Source organism: Prionailurus viverrinus, chromosome D2, assembly GCF_022837055.1.
Source record: "Prionailurus viverrinus isolate Anna chromosome D2, UM_Priviv_1.0, whole genome shotgun sequence".
NCBI lineage: Eukaryota > Metazoa > Chordata > Mammalia > Carnivora > Felidae > Prionailurus > Prionailurus viverrinus.
Genome location: NC_062571.1, coordinates 80,097,627 through 80,113,675, shown reverse-complemented (window position 1 = coordinate 80,113,675; position 16,049 = coordinate 80,097,627). Strand labels below are relative to the sequence as shown.

Sequence of the window (16,049 nt, the reverse complement as noted above, 5' to 3'; positions counted from 1 at the left end):
GACTTCCCAGTACATGGACCCAAAAGGAATACAGAAATTTGCACACCAAATCCAGGCACAGCCAGGGACCTTTCGAGCTAGATACGGCTTTGAGAGGCTTCCTGGGGCACTGGGCTGGCATTCGGCTTACAGCCGTCTTCACTGTGCGTGTTGGGGTTGAGCGAGTCGTGAGCTCACCGTTTCCTGTTGTGTTTCTGAGCAGGTCCATCGTGGCATCAAAGGCATGGTGAGGGACGCCCACGGAAAAGGAATTCCAATGCCATCATCTCCGTGGAAGGTGTTAACCACGACATCCGAACAGGTAACCGTGAGTGTAGATGAGCTGTCTCTCCGTAGGAAATATCTGTTTCCTTGAAGCATTTTTCTTGGGTCAACACCACATGTTGCATGCCAGAAACTTCGTACGGAGAGCTGAACGATTGTCTCCTGCCTCAAACTTAACCGTGGAGACCCTGGCAAGCAGGCGCTCAGCCTGTGCTTTCTGGTGTCTCCCTCATTCGTGTGAAAACCAGATGCTCGGGGTGGGTGGGGGGGGTGGGTGGTTAAAGGACCCACTGGCGGGTGGGGCCTGGGTTCAGGCGTCTGACTCCCAGCCCCAGGCATGTCCCTGCTCACTCAGGGCTTTCGTGCTGCTTGAAACCCACGAAGTCTCTCCCTTGTGCCCAGGGCCGTCGTCACCTGGGGTGGCGCTCAGTGTGTTCGGCGGGATATGAGAAAACACTGACCTTGACCTTTGACGGGTAGTGTGGGCAGCATGATGTCGTGGCAGGTGCCCCGGGAACAGAATTGGCGAGAGCCTAAATCCTGCTTGTGTGCAGGGGCTCTGGTGGAGACGGTGCATCTGCACACAGAGGTTTTCGTCCGCCGGGGATACTCTGGGGAGCGCTGCGTGCATCATAGTGTATGGCGGATGCGCTTTGGCTTTGGTGTCAGCTGTAGTGAGCGAGGCATTGGGACCAGGCCCTGTGTTTGTTTCCTGCGGTGGGGGGGGGGGGGGGGGGGGTTGGGGGGAGACAACTGACCACAAACTTAAAGAATTAGAAATTTATTCCCTCACTTCTATGGCAGCCGAAGGTGTCAGCGGGGCCGTCTCCCTCTGGAGCCCCTGGGGAGGAAACTTCCTTGGCTCTTGCGGCTTCTGGTGGCTGTACGTGCCCCTGAGCTTCCTTGGCCCCATCACTCCAGTCTCTGCCTCCATCTTCCGTGGCCTCCCCCTGTGTCTCCTCTCTCTCGGATAAGGACACCTGTCATTGGATTTAGGGCCTACCTAGGCCATCCAGGATGGTCTCATCTTGAGATCCTTAGTTATACCTGCAAAGATCCTTTTCCCAAACAAGGTCACATTCGCAGGGTCTGGATTAGGGTCTAGGTAGTAGGATGTGGACCCTTCTGGGGGCCATCATTCAACCTACTACAGGTCCCACCTGGGCACAGAGAACAGAGTCAGCAGTAGAAGAAGGGAACTCGTGATTGCCATGAGAAAGACCTGTTCAGCCCTCGGACACCCTTGAACAACTGGGAGAGACAGGATATGAGGCCAGCTCAGCAGGTGTTTGGTGTGGCCTGACCCGTACCTCTTGGCTCAGGGGCTTCCGCTGTGCTGGGTCGGCCAGCGGTCTGGGTTTGCCAGGGACTGGGGGTGGTTCCCAGGATGTGTGACTTCAGATTTAAAATGGGGGACAATCCCAGGGAAACCGGGTCGAGTTCATTTTCCTCCTGTGTCCCCCGTGTGCTATCGCCTGTAAAGCCGATGAGAGTTGGGATGATACACAAGGTGCCCATACGGAACAGATGCTCCGCCTTGGTTCTGCCCTACAACCCCCGCTCTGTCAGCGCATAGATACAGAATCTATGCCCGCTCACCTCCTCCTTAGCTGCCAGCCGGTCCGACCCGTGGCACCTGCCAGGCTCACCGTGGTACCCCGGGCAGGCTTCTCCTATGTCTGCCCTCGTAGCCCCGCAGCCAGGGCAAGCTTGTTATCAGCTAACTGGGTCATATCACCCTTTTATTGAACCCCACAGGGGCACCCCAAAGTCCTCAGGGCACGCGCAGGGCCATACAGGATTAGGCTGCTGGTTACCTCTCAAACCTCTCCTGGGCTGACCGGCTATCTTGCTTGGTTTGCCCAGGACTGTCCCCATTTAAAAGTGAAAATCGTTGAGTCTCCGTTTCGGTCAAACAGGAACAGTCACTGCCCTGTGCTTGCTGGCCTCGGTAGTCCCCGCCGGCTCCTTCCTCGAGGACTCAGGCCACACCTTGGGGTCCTCGCTCCAGCCCCTCCTACTGCCCGAACCTCCTTCCCTCGAGAACCCCTCGGTTCCTTCCTCGTCCCCTTCGGGTCGCTGCGCAGATGTCACCGTGTCAACGAGGCCCACCATGGTGGCCACGTTTTCTAACCCCGTCCGCCTGCCCCTACCACCTGCTGCTTCGTCTCAGCCTCCAGCTTTCTCCTCCCGTAGCGTCTCCACCGCCGGCCTCTGACACCCTGCAGGCCAAGCCCGTACCTCTGGCGCCTGTTTTGTTCCTGCTTCTCCCCCGCTTGCTCCAGACCAGGCGTCCTTGACTCTTTCGTGCCTCGGTGAAGTGCAGGCTGCACTCAGTAGGTGCTTAATAAATATTTGTTGAATGAACGGATGAAGGGATGAGTTTGAACGAATGAATGGACATGGCATGGTGTTTCCGGGAGTGCACAGAGAATAGCAGAGCTGGGATTCGAGCCAGGGGCTTGAGACTGTGAATGCAGTGCCCCTGCCCCTTTTCTCCACAAACCCTTCACGTGCATTAACAGACCCGGTCCTTCCAACAAACGATCCCATTTGACCTGTGAGGAACCGAAGCCTCTGGGGCCTTAGGACGGAGTAGGCTGGGATTCAGGCTGCACACACGAGCTGCTCAGTGACGGGCCGTCTGCCGACGTGCCTGCTACAGAAAGCCAGTTATTGGATCAATTTTTTTTTGATGTTTATTTATTTTTGAAGGAGGGAGAGAGACAGAGCGTGAGGGGGGAGGGGCAGAGAGAGAGGGAGACACAGAATCCGAAGCAGGCTCCGGGCTCCGAGCCGTCAGCCCAGAGCCCGATGCAGGGCTCGAACCTGTAAACCACGAGATCACAACCTGAGCCGAAGTTGGAGGCTTAACCGATGGAGCCACCCAGGCGCCCCAAGCCAATTATTGTCTCAGTGGGTGAAATGGAGCTGAAATGTCACGCGGTGTGATGCCATGACTCGCCTTCCTGTTTTCTGAAACTCCCTCCTGCTCATGCTTGAGGACCTTACAGCCCCTGCCCGGGAGGCTTCACATTGTGCGGCTTGGCATTTCGTACATCGAGGCCCCTCCCGGGCAGCCGCTGGTTCCTTCGTTCATTCACTTACTCATTCATGCATTCAGTGCGCAGATTCCAGACTTGCGATGGGCCGGGTGTTACGCAAGGTGCTGGAGATCGTTAGGAACAGAAGGACTGTATTTAAACATTGCCAACAAGCTCCTGTGAAAGAATGATTCATAAAAGAGCCTAGAACATTCTTGGGACAATTCGTGCTTTGTACACAATGTGAGAAAACATGAGGGTTTTAAATGGAATTGGAGAGAAAGAGTCCCAGGGATCCCACAAGCCCGAAGAGAGTGCTATGCCTACTGAGCTCTGAACCTCAAGCCCCTGTGATCACAGAGGCGGTTTCGATGAGCCGATGGGAGCCGCCTGCCCGTCTCCCTTTATTTCCCCCCGAAAATAATTTCCCAGTGTATTCTCATGATACATAAACTCCATACTTCACACATGGCTCTTTACTATATGGGTTTCAGCCTCTCGACTTAAGCCCTGCATTTGCCTTGATTTCCCTCTGAGCTTCTGTGACCTGACAAGTTTTGTTTCCGGAGGGATTTTGCAGAAACTAAACAGGGGAATTGAATTTCACAGAGAGAGAAGTGAGTACGAATGCTTTCTAGACGCACGTAATAAGTATGTTGGCCAAACACCTGGCTCAGAAAGCCCCATGAGCGTCCTCTGTCTGGTGGGCACTGACCTGACCTGCTAACGAGTGGACATTTGTTAGCGCCTGGGTTGTTCCTTCTGTCCACCGTGCTGAGCGATGCCAGCTGCGGAAGTGCCCCCCCCCATAATTCCGCAGAACATTCACCCTTGAACACAGACCTGCTCACCCAGTGATAGGGGTAGTGACCTAACACGCTGATCCCTGAGTTTCACCAGGTAGATGGTTCTAGACTTTACCAGGGGTTGGGGCTGGAAGCACATAACAAGAGCCCTGGGGGTAAGCGTGGGGAAAGCCGACGCAAGAACTTCCGGGGGAGAGAGTGCATTGCCAGGCAGATGAGAGAATCAGGCCTCTTCCATGTTTCTGAAATGGAACCTTATAGATTATAGAGCTGGCCCACCTCGTTCTGATTCCGTGAATCGAAACAAATTCCCGATGGTTTCATTTTTTTTGCGGGGGGGGGGGGGAATTTTTAATGTTTATTTTTGAGAGAGAGGGAGAGTCAGAGTGCGAGTGGGGGGAGGAGCAGAGAGAGAGAAGGAGACACAGAATCTGAAGCAGACTCCAGGCCCTGAGCTGTCAGCCCAGAGCCTGATGTGGGGCTCGAGCCCACGACTCGTGAGATCATGGCCTGAGCCACAGTTGGACGCTGAACCCACTGAGCCACCCAGGCACCCCTGCCATGGTTTCGTTTTTAACGTATCCTGTGGAGCACCTCCTGTATGCTGGCCTAGAGATACTGTGGTAAACGAGACAGATATGCCCCTCACCTCAAACAGTATACATTCTAGTGGGGGGAGACATATAAGTAGTTGCCAAGGAAAATTTAAAAGGTAATTGCAGACTATGATGATAGCCCAGAAAGAATTTGGAGGATATACAGAAACTGGTGGGAAAGCCAAAGAAGGTTCCCTCCCTGAAGGGATGAGCACAAGCTGGTCTTTGGAAGAACAGGGAACAGTATTTCAGTTGGAAGAAACCGTAATTACAGAGGTTTAGAATCAAGAGTTAAAGACCAAACTCGTGGGGTTTGTTTGTGGCTAGAGGGGGTGGGGGGCAAGGGGGAGTGGCCCGCAAGGACCCAGTGGGGATTTTCTCTTTTTTTTTTCAACGTTTTTACTTATTTTTGGGACAGAGAGAGACAGAGCATGAACGGGGGAGGGGCAGAGAGAGAGGGAGACACAGAATCGGAAACAGGCTCCAGGCTCCGAGCCATCAGCCCAGAGCCTGACGCGGGGCTCGAACTCACGGACCGCGAGATCGTGACCTGGCTGAAGTCGGACGCTTAACCGACTGCGCCACCCAGGCGCCCCAAACCCAGTGGGGATTTTCTTAGAAGACTCATCCCCTAGAAGCATGGAACAGAATTCATTGCTTTTGAATTACAAAAAGTTGGCTTTATCATTAAGAAACAAACTCTAGGCATTTAAAAACATCTCAGGGATAAAAGAGCACAGGAGTTGGGGGAACAGCACATGTAAAGGCCCTGAGGTGTAAGGTGTGTGGCCCATTCCGGGAACCAGTGGGAGGTGTTCTGAGTGCCTGGGATGCAGCAATGTGGGCTGCCCGTGTGACCGTGCTCAAAAGCCAGGTTCAAGGACAGGGCAGCGTGACTTGAGAAGAAGGAGGTCCCCACCATGTGGAGGAGGGAGCCTTCTGCTTTGGAGGAAGAAGAACCCCTTCTTACAAATCTCCTTATATACTTAGCGGTGCCCATCAGCATTTATTAATTATGGGGTTTTTCCCCCCTTCTCTGCTCAGTGAGCACCTCCCTTGGTGAGGACCCTGCCCCCTTCCCTGGGGTGTTTCGAAATGACCCAAAGTACTCTCGAGATGGTGCACTCTGCGAGGTCTCGCCTCCAGAGGCCTCTAGCCGCTCAGACAGCCTTTCCGGGCGGCCGGCTCTTGGCCTTAACACATCCGTCTGGTGTTCGCAGGGGAAAAAGCATCCACAGGAGTTAGGACTTAGTAAGTTCAAGTTCACGTGTTAATAAGACATTGGGTTCCATGTGTGTGCTTCTCTTTACCACATTCAATCCCCCAGGCATTCACAGAGGGCACACCGTACGAAACACACTAGAAGTGTTGAGGAGTGAGACACAGGCCCTCAAGGAGCCGACAGCTTAGCACAGGGCCTAGCCTCACACTCGAGGACGCGCGGTCTGGTAGGACAGGTGACATGCGTGGAGGAGGTGGCGCGTTCAGGTTTGCCCGGGGGGCCGCGGGACCCCAGAGGGAGGTCTCAAAGGGTGAGTGGCATTGTGACGCTCAGGGAACCCCTGATGGGCTCTTGCCTCCTGAAAAGCATGAGATGGCCTTTTATTTGGTTGAAAAGCTTGCATTGTCACCCAAGGAAGACATAGGGTGGGCGCAGCGCTGAGAAAGCCAGGGAGCCAGCCACGTGCGTTGTGTGCACCCCGACCTCTCACCCTGAGTCCTGTTTACCAGTTAGCAGGCCAAACTACCTGCATAGTTCGTTTTTTACGGCATTTGGTGTTCTCGTGAGCACTTAATTGCATCCGTGTGTCTGAGATGAATAAAGATTATCCTCTACACCCGATGCTTCAAAGTGTCATGTGTTTGTGGGAGATGCATATTCACACACACACACAGAGTTTTCTCCCGTCCCTTGGAAGACTTCAGGGCTTGTGTAGACACGTGAGCCTTGCCCAGGGCCTCCTTAGCCCCTTTCCTCGTCCTCTCCTGGCCCCAAAGCTTTAGGGCAGCTGGGACACTCAGATTGCCATAAGACAGAGAGCCTAACCTGCTGATTACTGGCTGTGCGACCTTATGCAGGACTTTATGCCTCCCTGGGCATCAGATTACTCAGGTAGAAAAGGGAGTAATCATACAACGTGTGTTAAAGGCTTGCTTGGAGACTCAATGGATCAGTGCCTGCCTTGACCTTCCGGATACCACGTCCTCTGCGGGGTCACTGGTTACCCATGCCCTGAAGTCTCTTTAACGTCGGGGGTCTGCGTGTCCTCGGCAGGCTGCAGGCTCCTGGGGAGGAGAGCCTTGGCCTGGAACCCGTCTATGCAACAGAGATCTAGCCTAGAGCTAGGACACGGGTCCCGTTACGTGCTTATGGGGTGACTGACCAGCAGTGTCCCTGGGGAGACAGGAGCTCAGGCTTGCAGCATTGGTACGTCACTGCCCCTAAAGCTTCAGGCTCCTCTTGGCCCCCGGGCCAAGAATGAGGGCCATGGAATGGGGTGCAGATACCACGCCTCCTCCCAGATCATTTGGCCCTGGCCCCCTGTGGTCCTTTATTTCTCTTTTCAAAAGTGAAGAGTCCCACCCCTTGAAAGAATTCCTATTCTGTATTTATAGCCGTGCTAAGGGAGGCCAGGAAGCCAGGCACTGATGGCTTTTCAAGATGGCATTTTGTGGCGAGGGCACACCATTTGGAAGCCCAGCTTGGTAATGAATGGCGTATATTGTCACAGAGGAAGGAGTGTGAATGATCATTTCTCCATCTCCACTCACGAGTATTAACACCACGGGGAGCCTTCACCTCGAACCCCTGCCTGATAAAACCATTAAGGTGGCTTCCAAAGAGGAAAACATCTCAGCTCCCAAAATGCATTAAGAATTTGCATCGGCGGGGGCTCGGATTCCACACCGCCTGCGTCTGAGTCTCTCTCCGGCCGGGAGGCTGGTCCCGGAGTAACAGGACTGGTGGTGTAGCTGTGTTAGAAGAGAACCTCTGAATTCCCTGCTTTCTTTTCACAGCCAGCGATGGGGACTACTGGCGCCTCCTGAACCCCGGGGAGTACGTGGTCACGGCCAAGGCGGAAGGGTTCACCTCGTCCACCAAGAACTGCATGGTCGGCTACGACATGGGGGCCACACGGTGTGACTTCACTCTCAGCAAAACCAACCTGGCCAGGATCAGGGAGATCATGGAAAAGTTTGGGAAGCAGCCCGTCAGCCTGCCAGCCAGGCGGCTGAAGCTGCGCGGGCGGAAGAGACGGCAGCGCGGGGGACGTGCCAACACTTGAGGCCTGTCCCGGACCCTTGCAAATTAAACCACCCCCAGTCGTAGCTCCATAGAGGACTCCCTGCTGTTTTTCTCTGTAATTCACGAAGGCCTGGGAGAATGCGTGCATTGCAAGCCTGGCCCCGAGGGGAGGGCTGAAAGCTTAGGATATTTTTTTTTTCTTTGTTCCATTTTTCCAAATAACTTGGACAGATCAGCACAGAAAGGCTGGTAGGAGTGAGATTTCAGCAGCTCAGCCTGGGAATCGGAGACAGAGAGGGGGCCTTGCCCGCTCAGGGTCTCCTGGCCGCACAGGAAGGGAAGCCAAGGCTTCCCCTGCTGGCATGCCAGCAAGAGCCCCTCACGCATTTGCATTTTGCTGGGCTCCAATCGCAGTGTCCTGGGGCCCTGCTGTCCCAGAAGTTACCATTTGAGACGCTTCTGGGCCCTCTGAGAGAATCCACCCTCTCTGGCCCCGGGGCATTCCAAGCTGCTGCAGATTGATTCTGCCCTCTGTGGACAATGGAGACATTACCAAGTGAGCAGCGGTGAGCCTCTAGAATCCATTCGGTCTCCCTTTCAACAAAGGACAGTGTTTCTAAAAGGAGAGAAAGGCTGAGCTAGTCCACCAGTGATTGGTCGGCAGCCGCCAGTGGGGCTCATCTGCAGGGTCCACAGAGAACCCCCCGGGCCCCTTGCTGGTCCAGCAGCCCTGGGGGCGGCGCGGGAGGGAGCTCCGGCATCTAGCCCGGTCCCCTCTTTGATCTGCGGGGACTTGAGAAGGGCCAGGAGGCAGATCACCGGCAGCCCTCTCACTGCCTCAGATGTGCCCCCTTTCAGGGAAATGGGTGCACGTGAGTTGGCTTAACATCACCAAGGGAGTTATTTTTGATGTGTCGGATGCCAGACCTTCGAATTAGGCCACGAGTGATGAAAAGCTCCTAGAATTATCTGTGGATTATTGGTTTGGGAGGGGTTGTCGGATGACCATCCAAGAACACAGCCTGTCTACTTTTTCTTGATATTGCTGCCTCACTGACCTGGGAAGAAAGAAAAATAAAGCAAGCAAATGGTGACATCTTTCCGGCGTGTGGTTTTCCTGAGCAGACCCGCGCCCACCCCAGGGGCTCGCCCCACTGCCTCTCCCAGAGGTCAGGCACCCCCAGAGAAGAGCCTGCCCGGGGAGGGGTATCCCGTGGGCCTACCAAGTTTGGTAGCGGGTGCGGACAGCCGTGTGTTCCCTGCCCCCTCCCCAGGAGAGCCGTGCGCCTAGGTAAAAGCGCCCTGACACCTGGGACCTACTAGTGACTGCTGGGGATGTCAGGGAGCCTCTTTCCGGAAACGATCCGGATGCGACTTTCTGACAGTCTACACCAGGGATTGCAAACTTGCCTTCTAAAGGATCAGATAGTAATCATTTCAGGCTCGGCGGCCAGTTTCTGTCACACGTACTTAACCCTGCTATGGTGGCACAGAAGCAGACGTGCATAAAACACAAAGGGACAGGCATGGGTGTGTTTCAGTAAAACTTGGTAAAGCCTGGGGGGCTCAGTCGGTTGAGCGCCCGACTCTTGCTTTCGGCTCAGGTCATGATCCCAGGGTGGTGGGACTGAGCCCCGCATCAGACTCCACTCTGAATGTGGAGCCTGCTTAAGAGTCTCTCTCTCGTGGGCTCTCTCTCCCTCTGCCCCCCTCTCTCACTTGCACGTGCTCTCTCTCTCTCTCTCTCTCAAACAAAACTTGATTTATCAAAACGCATGGTAGTTGGATTTGAACCCTCAAGCCGGGGCACAGCTAGCTGGCCCTGGCTCCAAGCCAGGGCTGTGCGATAGAACTTTCTGGGATGACGGGAATGTTCTATTCCGTGCCATCTCACACAGCAGTCACTTAGACGCATGTGACCCGTGGGCACTTGAAATGTGGTTTGTGCCACTTAGGGCCAGAATTTCTAGCGCTAAATACTTTCCGGTCATTTAAGTTTCACTTTTAATCGCCACACTAGCCCGTGTCGCTCTCCACCGAGCCACTGGTCGGAAAAATTGGCGGCCTTAGATGGGGTGGGTGGTGATAGGAATAAAGCCTTTGAGACGAGAAGCCAGCACGGCAGTGCGGAAGGACTAACCACGGCAAGCGCGTCAGCTCAGCAGACTGGGTTTGTCAGGTGCCTGCACTTGGCGCTGAGATGAGTCAGTCTTCCTGCCAGTGACTAGCTCCGTACCCTTTGGGCTGCGGTACGCAGCTTGCGTGTCTGTGACATTCTCTGCCGTCTGCAGGCCTGCCGTCAGCCCTGGCCCACTAACAGCAGCCTGGGGCTTGCGGGCGTGGGCTCTGTGGGCTCTGGGCCGCGCCACCCCTGCTGCGTGGCCTTGGACTTGGCAAGCTCCCTGCTCCCTCATCCGTTCCTGCCAAGTCAACCCAAGGCCTTGATGGGTGGGGGGAGCCGCCACCCTCAAAGCCCCCCTCAGCGGGACCGGCCAGAAAGCTGCAGAGGCTGGTCTCCCACAGCCTGATTCTGCAGCCGCGCTCTGAGCCCCGGGAGAACCTCTCCTGGGGCCGCGGGCACTCTTTCTCCTGCCCGTCTACACCTGCTGCATCAACACAGCCCCAGCTTCCCAGCCACCGCACCAGGAGTCCAGGGGAACTTAGACAAAGGGAATGAGGGGTGAAGCACGTGGGGTACAGAGGAGAACGACCGGTCTTTAGAGCTGAGGGATGTTTCTAGACAAATGCGTCCAGGGACGGCAGACGGGTTTCCTCCTGCAAGCCAGCTCTGATTTATCGGTGGTAGTTGCCTGAAGCGGTGTGTTAAGGATTCTGAGACAGAGTCCTGGCTCAGTGGGATAAGATGGGGCAACGTCTCTGGATGCGTTTCCATCCCCAGACTAGCCCGATCCCCCTGGGTTTAGAGATGGGAAAACTGAGGCCCAGGGAGAAGCCTCCTTCCTCCGTCCCAGTAGAGCGGTATAATTCGGTGCTGGAGCAGCTGCCCAGGATGTTTTTTAAGTGTCTGTTTATTTATTTTCAGAGAGAGTAGGCGGGGAGAGGGGCCGAGGGAAAGGGAGAGAGAAAATCCCAAGTAGGCTTTGCACTGTCAGCACAGAGCCTCACGTGGGGCTCGATCCCATGAACCATGAGGCCACGACCTGAGCGGAAATCAAGAGTCAGACGCTCACCCGACTGAGCCCCCCAGGTGCCCCTTGGCTGACTTTCTGAGGAGCAGATCAAGCCCCCCAGGCGGTGACGGAAGCCTTGGGAGGCACGGGTGCCTTTCCGGAGTCAGATGACAGGGGATTGGGAATCCTCATTTGATCAGCTGGCCCAGGAGCTGAGCGCTACGTCCCGGGTGTGCCCCCCTCCCCGTCCCCCGCCTGCTTCTGCACACGATGTGCATCACAGCTCGGCGCCTGGTTTAGACGACCTAACGCCTAGGCGACGTCCCCACTCCCCGGGGCCCGTTCGATGTTCGGTTGGTGACATTCATCAGAGGTGCCGCTTGCGTGTCCTTGGCGGCCTGGCCGGCTTTCTGAGCTGCAGGAGGTCAGCACCACCCGGCGTTTCTTGTGGTCTGTCGCCAGAATAAATGCGATGGAGGAAGGGGACAGTGACTCCACGCACGCTCATTGGCGGCTCAGCTGGTGCGCTCTGTCCCCAGAGCAGGAGGGAGGCCCCTTCGAGCCTCCCCCCGGCCCGTCTCGGGAGCAAGGCTGGGGTGCGGAGGAGCCGAGCCGTCCGTCCGTCCGTTCGCGGGGGTCGGCTCCAGCCCAGCCTCCTCCAGGTTGTCTCAGAGCAAGGTGTGCAAGAGCCTCGTCTTTGGGGTCCGGGGAGGGGGGCCGAGCTGTAGTCCGAGCCCTGCCTCTTGACCCTCTGTGTGGCCTTGTAACCTCGCGCCTCCGTCTTCCCATCCACGGAGCGGGCACCATAGCGGGCTTCCCACACGACGGGGACCTCTGCTGTGAGCAGCGAGGCCGGCACCCGGCACGCCACCAGCACCCAGATGCAGAGGAGAAGCCGGGTGTTTGTCTCCCGGTACTGCGTTCCCGGCTCCGGGGACACGGCGTCTCGTCCCCACGGCTGCGTGAGAGGTGCCTGTCGTGTATTTTTCAAATGAGGCAGCTGAGGCTTAGGGCAGGCACAGACCATCTGCTTTGATTTTTTTTTTAACCAATCACGAATCTGGAAGCTACCCGAGCCACTCCTTCGGCGGCTGTCAAAACCTGCGTCAGGTGAGCCACCACTGAGGCAGTAGGAGGTGAGCCGAGGGCACAGGCGACCCCAGAGCTACAGGAGAGACCTCCTGGCCGCCCCTGCCTCGTTCTCCCTAGGCGTGTGCTCTTGCTGACAGACCCTCCCCCCCACCACCCCGCCACCCCAGACGGGCCAGGGGGGACACAGCAAAGGCCACTATTCTCTGGGTATTGTCTCCTTCCAGTCAGGCAAGTGGAGAGCCTCTAGGACGTCAGGATGCGGCTCTGCACTTTCTGCCGGTTCATCTAAAACACCCTGCACGGGGCCTAGGGGATTTGTGGGGGCAAGAAGAGGAGGGAGACCCGGGAAGCCCATGGAGGAAGTTTCCATGGCATCCCTAGGCCCATGGAGGGAGGAGAGAGCCCACCAATCGCTGCACCTCCTGGGGGGGCAGTGGGATCCAGAGCCTCCGGAGCGGGGTGGGCGGGGGAGGGGGAGGGGACGGAGCTTTGGGACCGAACGGGCTTAAGCTTGATCCCAGGCCTGCCTCTCACTATCCGAGTGATGTTGAACAAACAGCCTCACCTCTAAGATGGATTTAATAATCCCTGCCTCTCAGCGCTGTTGTGGAGGTATAATCAATGCTAATAAATTTAAAACGCTCGGCATCATCAGCATCGAAAAGATGTAGAAATGAAAACGGGGTGTTTTTAGAGAAAAGTACAGCCACTTCAGAAAACGGTCTGGCAGTTTCCCAAAATGTTCAACATCGTGGGACCGCATGACCCAGCCATTCTACTCCTAGGTCCGCACGCAAGAGAAATGAAAACATGTGTCCATGCAGAATTTGTACCGGAATGTTCAACGCAGTGCTATTCATTTAGCCAAAAGGTAAAGACAATCCAAACGTCCATCTACTTACCGGTGGATACACGAAACACTGTCCACACAATGGAATATTATTCAGCCATAAAAAGGACTGAGAATATTACAACGTGGTTGAAGTTGGAAAACATTATGCGAAGTGAAAAACGTTGATCACAAAAGACCGCATGTTGTATGGTTCCATTTTACTCAAACTGTCCCCAAGTAGGCAAATCATAGGGACAGACAGTGGGTACCTAGGATTTGGGGGAAGAGGGAGACTAGGGTGGGGTAGTGGCTAAGAAGCACGGGGTTTCTTTTCAGGGTGACAACAATGTTCTAAAACTCACTGTGCACAACTCTGAACAACCACCGAATTAGTTGTATCCTTTAACTGAATTGTCTGCTACGGATCATATCTCATTAAAGCTCTTTTTTCAAAAACCATGGCCGTACCAAATCAATAAGCATCATTTTCAAATGTGACATTCTAGGTAAGAACTTTGTTGCATAACCAATCTTTTCCAATCATATCCTAGTAAAAGCAGGACAGGTTCCTACTGAACCTGTACAAACAATTACACGACCATGCAAAGTAGGGAGACTCAGAGTTTCTGAATTCAGGTTTTAGAAACCAAGCCAAGGGCACCTAGGTGGCTCAGTCAGTTGAGCGTCCCATCCCTGACTCTTGATTTTGGCTCAGGTCATGATGCCAGGGTCGTGGCATCAAGCCCCGTGTTGGGCGCTGTGCTAAATGTGGAGTCTGCTTGGGATTCTCTCTCTCTCCCTCTACCCCTCTCCCCTGCTTGTGCTGCCTCTAAATGCGTCCGTAAACAAGCATTTAAAAAATTCTCCGTTCCCATTTCCAATACAGAAAACATTCATGGTTCTAACCCTAAAATCGATAGCTCTTCGGGGGTCTTCCCTAAGTTCTATGAGGTAAAGGCATCTGGAGACCAAAAGAAATCTGAGAAATGTTGCTTCAGGACAAAACCAGTGTTTTGCTTGAAAACTAGAAGCGTGTGTACAGTTGTATTTCTCGATCACTGGTGCCTAAGTAACTTCGCGCTGACACACTACAAAACACAATTACTGTTGAAATAGAGTTTTTCAGAAAGATGCAATTGAGTGGAACACAGCTTTACATTTTTCATCGCCTTAAACATTAGCTAGGAGAGATGTCAGCTTCTTTGATCAGCTGAAGGGAGTAAGTCCAGGGAAAAAAAACATACCTGGTAGGATAAAATGTAGCTCGTGTGATATATGGCATTAATAAAGTAGAGAAGACCTAGCTATTTTTTTTAAAATAAAATGATTAAACTAGTCTCATTTGCCAAAGAGTTACCTTAATTATATGGGTTCTTAAAATGCTTCTAAGTTAGAGTCACATAAAGTATTAGGAGATTAGAATAATGTTCTTATTTTCGGGCAATTATAGGAAACGATTTCTACAAGTGTTTATCTCCGTAAGCCAAACAGATCCACATTCCTTTAGTTTAAGAGACTTTGTAATTTAATTTATTAATGCCCTCTGGAGAGAGGCAAACATCAAATGTATAACGGACGATAGAATTCTTTCTTAATTACAGACGCACGGACATAGACGTCCCTAGAGGATCTATAGCTGCGACTCTACCTTTTAACCACCGTTGCCACCATTGACAAGAACTCCCAGGTCCAAATAGCAAAGGTGTTTCTGTTTTCTTTACAGGTAGGCACACCATTCTTAGCTGACGTGACCTGAAAATAGATAAATGGACAAAGACCACTTGTAGGTGACCTGTTCCTTTCAACAGCCAGCTCAAGGCTGCCCTCAAATTACAGCGTTTGCCTTGCTTATGTTTGCAAAGCCAGAGAGTCTGGGAACACATCTCCCCTGGAGCACTCCCTCCTCAGTGAGTGAGGGGTGAGCGTGTGTAAATAGTCTGGTTCCTTTGATTCTGAAGAGGACTTTTATGAGTTGCACCGACGCTGTCCCAAAGCTCTCGGTGGGACGGGTCAAGGTTGCCCTTGGTGGGAATGGGCTTAACCTAACATCACATCTGAGGGGCGCCTGGGTGGCTCGGTCGGTTAAGCGTCCGACTTCGGCTCAGGTCATGATCTCGTGGTTCGTGGGTTCGAGCCCCGCGACGGGCTCTGTGCTGACAGCTCCGAGCCTGGACCCTGCTTCGGATTCTGTGTTTCCCTCTCTGCCCCTGTCCTGTTCACGCTGTGTCTCTCCCTCTGTCTCTCAAAAAATAAACATTAAAAAAAAAAAAAACCCCAATCACGTCCTACCTTAGATCCTTTTCCTGATCCAAGGTCTCCATGCCCCTCCCAAGTTTTCCTGGACTCACTTCCCAATAAGTCTCCCTTCTATATGAATCCTTTCCTCAGAAGCTGCATCCAGAGAGCCCACCCCTAGGGTCTACCTAATCTCGGCTTCACGTTTAGTAGCCGAACCCTGGGTATATTCGGGGGTTATTTTATGTGGACAAGAAAAAGGCTACATTTCTAAACATAGAAATAGGGGCAGGGGTGGCAGCAGGCTATAAAGAAGTTCTGGATAACGAGATATGAAAATTCTAAGAAGTGAGAAGAAAAGGCAGGCATGTCTTTTCTTTGTTCTCCATCAGCCTGGAACAGAGACATGAAGGCTGGCACCCCAGCAGCCATCTTTGATATTGACCTTGACGATGGAGACCAAGCATCGAGGATGGCAGAGCCTGGGGCTTGCAGATACTGAAGTGCCACCATATCAGCTCTCTGCTGTCTCCCTCTAGATGTTTCCAACCTTAATCGCTTCCGCCACAGCGAGAGGAGATTTTATAAATTTTTTTTTAACGTTTATTTATTTTTGAGACAGAGAGAGACAGAGCATGAACGGGGGAGGGGCAGAGAGAGAGAGAGAGAGAGAGAGAGAGACAGAATCAGAAGCAGGCTCCAGGCTCTGAGCCATCAGCCCAGAGCCCGACGCGGGGCTCGAACTCACCGACCACGAGATCGTGACCTGAGCCGAAGTCGGACGCTCAACCGACTGAGCCAC

At 53.8% G+C, this 16,049-nt stretch overlaps 1 protein-coding gene across 1 annotated transcript in view; it reads left to right on the top strand.

Moving 5' to 3' along the window:
• The window catches only part of CPXM2 (carboxypeptidase X, M14 family member 2), a 136,884-nt gene extending 127,829 nt beyond the window's left edge, over window positions 1-9,055 (top strand). The window contains 3 exon segments of the mRNA XM_047825902.1: window positions 203-254; window positions 257-301; window positions 7,729-9,055. Of these exon segments, the coding sequence (XP_047681858.1) occupies window positions 203-254; window positions 257-301; window positions 7,729-7,997 (366 nt within the window). The 3' untranslated portion in view covers window positions 7,998-9,055.
• The last annotated feature ends 6,994 nt before the right edge of the window (window positions 9,056-16,049 follow it).